Source organism: Somniosus microcephalus, chromosome 18 (assembly GCF_052327205.1).
Source record: "Somniosus microcephalus isolate GS21.2 chromosome 18, FLI_Smic_1.0, whole genome shotgun sequence".
In the NCBI taxonomy this organism is placed as follows: domain Eukaryota; kingdom Metazoa; phylum Chordata; class Chondrichthyes; order Squaliformes; family Somniosidae; genus Somniosus; species Somniosus microcephalus.
The window spans coordinates 4208082-4214460 of record NC_141004.1 but is presented as its reverse complement, the minus strand read 5'-3'; the positions used below and the strand labels follow the sequence as shown (position 1 = coordinate 4214460).

The window sequence follows — 6379 nt, the reverse complement described above, 5'->3', positions numbered from 1 at the left end:
TGGACTGGCTGGCCCGGATCCCCATGAGGATCAGAGGTAGGGTCTCTGCCCATTTTTGGGGCGACCCCACAGCCTCTTTCCTCAATCTTTCTTTAAGGGTACGGTTCTTACGCTCCACAATCCTTGAGGACCGCGGGTTGTAGACTACGTGCCACTTCCCTTTGATACCGAGCAGCATGAGGGTGTTCTGCATGACTTGGCCGGTGAAGTGGCTTCCCTGGTCGGACTCCACGAACTGGGGCAGTCCCCACCGCGAGAACACCTCCTTCACCAAGGTCTTTGCAGTCCCCATTGCTGTGGCCGTCCTGCAGGGGAAAGATTCCACCCACTTGGAAAACACATCCACCAGGACGAGGCAGTATTTGTAGCCTCCCTGAGTGGTGGGCAAGGGCCCTATATAGTCGATCTGGATTGACTGCCATGGTCCCTCCACCCTCCTAATGTGTCCCATGGGCACCTTCCTTTTGTGGGGATCGGGATTATTTGCTGCACACACAAGACAGCTAGCGCAGAACTCGTGGACAACATCCTGGAGTCCTGGCCACCATCCCGCCTGTTCCACCCGTTGCCAGGTGGTCTCTGTAATGTATGTACCTTTAAGGGGGAGAACTACTTTTTACAGCTCCTGTATCCTGTAGTACCGGCAGTGACCACACCTGTATATAAACCCTGAGTAGTGATCTGTACAGTCAGTTGCAGTTTGAACCACGTTGAGTAAACACCTGTTGTACTGTTCTCTGCAGTCCTTTTCTTATTATTACACGGACGTAACAGTGGCAACGAGCAGATTCGAACCTACCTGCAACTCTGCATCACCTCCCAGGGATTCGCTCCTGGAGAACAGTGGAAGAAGGTCGAGTCCAGAAGCACGGGCGTCGACCACGGGCAACCGCCCAGTCATCCAGTGGAGATTTGAGCATCACAGGGGAGGCTGTCGAGTGCCAGGCTTGGCTTTCCAGTCACGGTGGTCCAGCGAAACGGGCTGGCAACAGGTACTGCGCAGACCCTTCCCGGACAGCGATGGGCTAGAGCCCGACCGATCGGCACAGAAAAAGGCCGAGCAGCGTCGACGGGGGAGAGAGAGAGGGCAGAGCGCACAGGGTGCAGCCGATGTTCAGGACCGAGCGTCGTCAATGGGGGAGAGAGACGAGAGAGAGCAGAGAGCAGCCGGTGTTCAAGGGCCGAGCAGCGTCGACGGGGGAGAGACAGAGGGCAGAGCGCACAGGGCGAAGCCGGTGTTCAGGACCGAGTGGCGTCAACCGGTGAGAGAGAGGCGCGCAGGAAAACGCGAGGTGTTGCCATTGCCATGAGGACCGCAGAGAGCGGCATTGGCAGCAGCGTAGTAGCAGCGCACGAAACGCACAGGGCATCGCCATTTGCCACGAGGACCGCCGAGAGCGGCGTTGGCAGCAGCGTGGGAGACGCCATTTTAAGCCAGTCTAACCACACCCAAAAATGCCGAAGAGTGGCAGTATCACAGCGTTCGACAATGAAGTCGAAGATTGGACGACATATGTCGAACGCATAGAAGTATACTGCAAGGCGAATGAAGTGCCAGATGACAAGAAAGCACTGGTATGTTGAATTCAATGGGTGCAAAAATGTATGGCTTACTGATGCGCCATCAATAACTCTGGAAGACTAAGAGTTAAACTTATAACAAGTAGGCTTTTATTAACAAAAGAATACGAGCATGCCTCTGCTGGTAGACCGATCCTTAAAGCCAGGGGGACTGGAGGTCAATCACCTTTATACCTGGGCTTAGGGGTGGAGCCAGGGGCGGAGCCAGCTGAGGCATGCCCAGACATGTTCTGTACAGGCAGATTAGTGGTTTACCACATTCACCCCTTGTTTAAAATGAGTCCGGCGGGGTGAAGTGTCTCAGAAGTTCGTATAGGCAAGTCTCTCCGGGGGTCTTGTCTGCCGTAGTGATCGTCATGGTGCCGGCTGCGGCGGTTCTTTTCCCGCGGCCATTTCCCGCGTGGGCCGGAGCACCGGCGTGTCGTCTTCGTGGTTGCGGGGTCGGTGGGTGTATAAGGGTGGGTCACAGGGCCCTGGCGTGCCGTCTACTTGGGTTAGATGTGGATTCCCTTCTCGGGGTGTGTTGTGGGTAATGGTAGTGGGTAATGGTAATGGGTAGTGGGTAATGGTGTTTTCGGTGGCACCTGAGGGTGCGAGGTCTCGTATGGAGACCGTGTCCTCCCGCCCATCAGGATACGCCACGTATGCATATTGTGGGTTGGCGTGGAGGAGGTGGACCCTTTCAACCAGGGGGTCTGTTTTATGGCTCCTCACGTGCTTCCTGAGCAAGACGGGCCCTGGAGACGTCAGCCATGGCGGTAGCGATGTCCCTGAGGTGGATTTCCTAGGGAAGACGAACATTTTCTCGTGAGGGGTGGCGTTCGTGGTGGTACAGAGTAGTGACCGTATGGAGTGAAGTGCATCGGGGAGGATTTCTTGCCAGCGGGAGGTTGGGAGGCCTCTGGACTTTAAGGCTAGCATGGCGGTTTTCCACACTGTCGCGTTCTCCCTTTCTACTTGTCCGTTACCCCGGGGGTTGTAGCTGGTGGTCCTGCTCGTGGCTATCCCTTTTTCGAGCAGGTACAGGCGCAGCTCGTCGCTCGTGAACGACGAGCCCCTGTCACTATGGATGTAGCTGGGAAAACTGAATATGGCGAAGAGCTCATTGAGACATTTGATGACTGTGGCGCTGGTCATGTCCGGGCAGGGGATAGCGAACGGGAAACAGGAGTACCCGTCAATGATGTTGAGGAAGTACGTGTTGCGGTCAGAGGAGGGGAGGGGCCCTTTAAAATCTACGCTTAGGCGCTCGAAGGGGCGGGTGGCTTTTATCAGGTGCGCCCTGTCTGGCCTATAAAAGTGCGGTTTGCATTCGGCACAGACTTGGCAGTTCCTGGTCATGGTCCTGACCTCCTCGATGGAGTAAGGCAGGTTGCGGGCCTTAATGAAGTGGAAAAACTTGGTGACCCCCGGGTGGCAGAGATCGTTGTGGAGGGCCCGCAGCCTATCGACCTGTGCGTTGGCACATGTTCCATGGGATAGGGCGTCCGGGGGCTCATTAAGTTTCCCGGGCCGGTATAAGATATCATAATTGTAGGTGGATAATTCGATCCTCCACCGCAATATCTTGTCGTTTTTGATTTTGCCCCTCTGCTTGTTATTGTACATAAATGCTACTGATCGTTGGTCAGTGAGCAGGGTGAAGCGTTTACCGGCCAGGTAATGCCTCCAATGCCGTACAGCCTCCACTATAGCCTGGGCCTCCTTTTCGACTGAGGAGTGTCTAATTTCGGGGCCCTGGAGGGTTCGTGAAAAGAAGGCCACGGGTCTCCCCGCCTGGTTAAGGGTTGCGGCCAGGGCGAAGTCAGGCGCATCGCTCTCCACTTGGAAAGGGATGGACTCGTCCACGGCGTGCATTGTAGCCTTTGCAATGTCCTCTTTTATGCGGGTGAAGGCTGCATGGGCCTCTGCCGCCAGGGGGAAGGAGGTTGACTTGATAAGGGGCCGGGCTTTGTCCGCGTAATTGGGCACCCATTGGGCGTAATAAGAGAAAAATCCCAGACATCTCTTCAGGGCTTTGAGGCAGTGAGGCAGGGGTAGTTCCAGAAGGGGGCGCATTCGGTCGGGGTCGGGGCCGATGACTCCGTTTTCCACTACACAGCCAAGGATAGCGAGGCGGGTGGTGCGAAACATACACTTTTCTTTGTTGTATGTCAAATTTAAGCGCTGGGCTGTTCGGAGGAATTTTTCTAGATTGGCGTCATGGCCCTGCTGGTCATGGCCGCAGATGGTGACATTGTCCAGGTAGGGAAAAGTGGCCTGCAGCGCGTTCTGGTCAACCATCCAGTCCATCTCCCTTTGGAAGACTGAGACCCCATTGGTGACGCCGAAGGGGACTCTGAGGAAGTGGTAGAGGCGGCCGTTTGCCTCGAAGGCAGTATACTGGCGGTCTTCAGGTCTGATAGGGAGTTGGTGGTATGCCGACTTCAGGTCAATGGTAGAGAATACCCGGTACTGTGCAATCTGATTGACCATATCAGATATGCGGGGAAGGGGGTATGCGTCTAATTGGGTATACCTATTGATTGTTTGACTGTAGTCAATGACCAGGCGCTGTTTCTCGCCGGTCTTCACGACCACTACTTGGGCTCGCCATGGGCTGGTGCTGCCCTCGATAATCCCCTCCCGCAGGAGTCTCTCTACTTCTATTTTAATGAAGCTTCTATCCCCGGCACTGTACCGCCTGCTTTTTGTTGCGATGGGCTTGCAGTCGTGGGCGAGATTAGCAAACAACGGGCGGGGGGGGCTGACTTTCAGGGTGGTTAGGCTGCATATTGTGCGCGGCGGTTGTTTTAAATTTTGCCGGCTGCAGACTGTAAGTGGGGGCAGGGGCCCGCCGTACGCCATCGTGACACTCTCTAGGTGGCACTGGAAATCCAGTCCCAGTAGCACAGCAGCGCAGAGCTGTGGCAGGACAAGGAGTTTAAAGTCTTTGTACTCTGTGCCCATTACTGTCAGGGTCGCTACACAGTAGCCGCCGACGTCCGCTGTATGGGACTTGGAGGCCACAGAGACCCGGTGGTGCGTGGGCAATACTGATAGGGAGTAGCGTCGCACCGTGTCGGGGTGGTTAAAGCTCTCCGTGCTCCCACAGTCAAATAGACAGTTTGTTGCATGACCGTTTACCTTGATGTCCATCGTGGACCTGGCCAGTTGGTGAGGCCTTGATTGGTCCAGGATGATGGAGGCCATCGTTGAGGTCGGTGGGTCGCTGTTGTACTCGCGCGAGGCAGTGGGGGAGTCAGAGGCCTGGTCCCAAAGTGACGTCCAAGATGGCGGCCCGCACCGCTCACACGCGTCTGATGATGTCCAAGATGACGGCCCGCACGGCTCACACGCGGCTGGTGGTGTCCAAGATGGCGACCTGCACGGCTCACACGCGGCGCTGCTGGAGTTGGTCGGTTTCGCCCTGCACACTTTGGCATAGTGCCCCTTCTTTCCGCATTTGGAGCAGATCACGTCCTTCGCCGGGCAGTGTTGTCTGGGGTGCTTGGCCTGGCCACAGAAATAGCACTTTGAGCCTCTGGACATCGCAGCTGTAGTTGGGCTGCAGGTGGGCCGTGGCGGTGGTGGCGTGGCGCAGGCCTGTGGCCTTACCGTGTCCCAAGATGGCGGCCCCCGCGACATCCACGGGGCGGGGAGGGCCGTATGGTCGGGGGGGTAGGCATCCATGTTTCGGAGGGCCACGTCCAGCGAGTTAGCAAGGGCCACAGCCTTCTGCAGGTTGAGCCCACTTTGCTCGAGCAGTCTCTGTCGAGTGTAGCTGGACCTGATGCCGGCGACGTAGGCATCTCTGATTAGGTCATCAGTATTTTCCGCGGCCGTCACCGATTTGCACTTGCAGTCCCGGCCGAGGACTCTCAGTGCCCGTAGGTATTCGTCACCCGATTCCCCGGGCCGCTGTTTGCGGGTAGCCAGGAGGTGTCTAGCGTAGACCTCGTTGACTGGCTTAGCATATTGTTCTTTTAGTAACGCGATAGCGGCCGTGTAAGATACAACGTCTCGGATAATCGAATATACTTGGTGGCTCACCCGTGAGTTCAGTACTAGCAGTTTGTCGGCTTCGGTCCTGACGGTAGTGCTGGAGGCCTGCAGGAATGCTTCGAAGCAGCTCAGCCAGTGCTCGAAGTTATTTGATGCATCCGCCGTTTGAGGGTCCAGTTCCAGGCGTTCCGGTTTCAGGATTTGCTCCATTTCAAAACCTGTTGTTAATAAAATTGATGCGCCATCAATAACTCCAGAAGACTAAGAGTTAAACTTATAACAAGTAGGCTTTTATTAACAAAAGAATACGAGCATGCCTCTGCTGTTAGACCGATCCTTAAAGCCAGGGGGACTGGAGGTCAATCACCTTTATACCTGGGCTTAGGGGTGGAGCCAGGGGTTGAGCCAGCTGAGGCATGCCCAGACATGTTCTGTACAGGCAGATTAGTGGTTTACCACGCTTACTACGAAACCTAGTAACCCCAGAGAGGCCAGTGGAAAAGGATTTTGAAAACATAGTGTCAATCCTACAGGACCACTTAAAACCCACACCGCTGCTGATAGCAGAAAGATTTAAGTTTTACAAAAGGAACCAGCATAAAGATGAAAGTAATGCTGAGTATTTAACGGAACTGCGCAAGCTATCGAAACACTGCCAGTTTGGAACGGGACTTGCAGATACTTTAAGGGACAAGTTTGTGTGTGGGCTTCAAAGCGAAGGAACCCAGAAACGGCTTCTATCAGAAAAGGATCTTATGCTGGACAAGGCTTTCAGCATTGCAGTATCACACGAAGCAGCAGCACGGGGCGCTGC

At 55.2% G+C, this 6379-nt stretch overlaps 1 protein-coding gene across 1 annotated transcript; it reads right to left on the bottom strand.

Moving 5' to 3' along the window:
- Positions 1 to 1658: 1658 nt before the first annotated feature.
- On the bottom strand, positions 1659 to 5780 carry LOC147104983 (uncharacterized). The gene is made up of 2 exons (XM_086011733.1): positions 4708 to 5780; positions 1659 to 2365 (listed from the first exon to the last, which is right to left on the bottom strand). The coding sequence occupies exons 1-2, from the start codon at positions 5773 to 5775 to the stop codon at positions 2282 to 2284; spliced, it is 1152 nt and encodes a 383-aa protein (XP_085867859.1). The 5' UTR covers positions 5776 to 5780; the 3' UTR covers positions 1659 to 2281.
- Between the last annotated feature and the right edge of the window lie 599 nt (positions 5781 to 6379).

What these genes read in the sequence shown, in the direction of transcription:
- LOC147104983 (XM_086011733.1), bottom strand. Translation starts at nt 5,775, where the DNA reads ATGGAGCAAATCCTGAAACCGGAACGCCTGGAACTGGACCCTCAAACG. An exon ending in GGTCCACGATGGACATCAAG is followed by an intron (nt 2,366 to 4,707) that starts GTAAACGGTCAT and finishes CGTCTTCCCTAG; the next exon opens with GAAATCCACCTCAGGGACAT.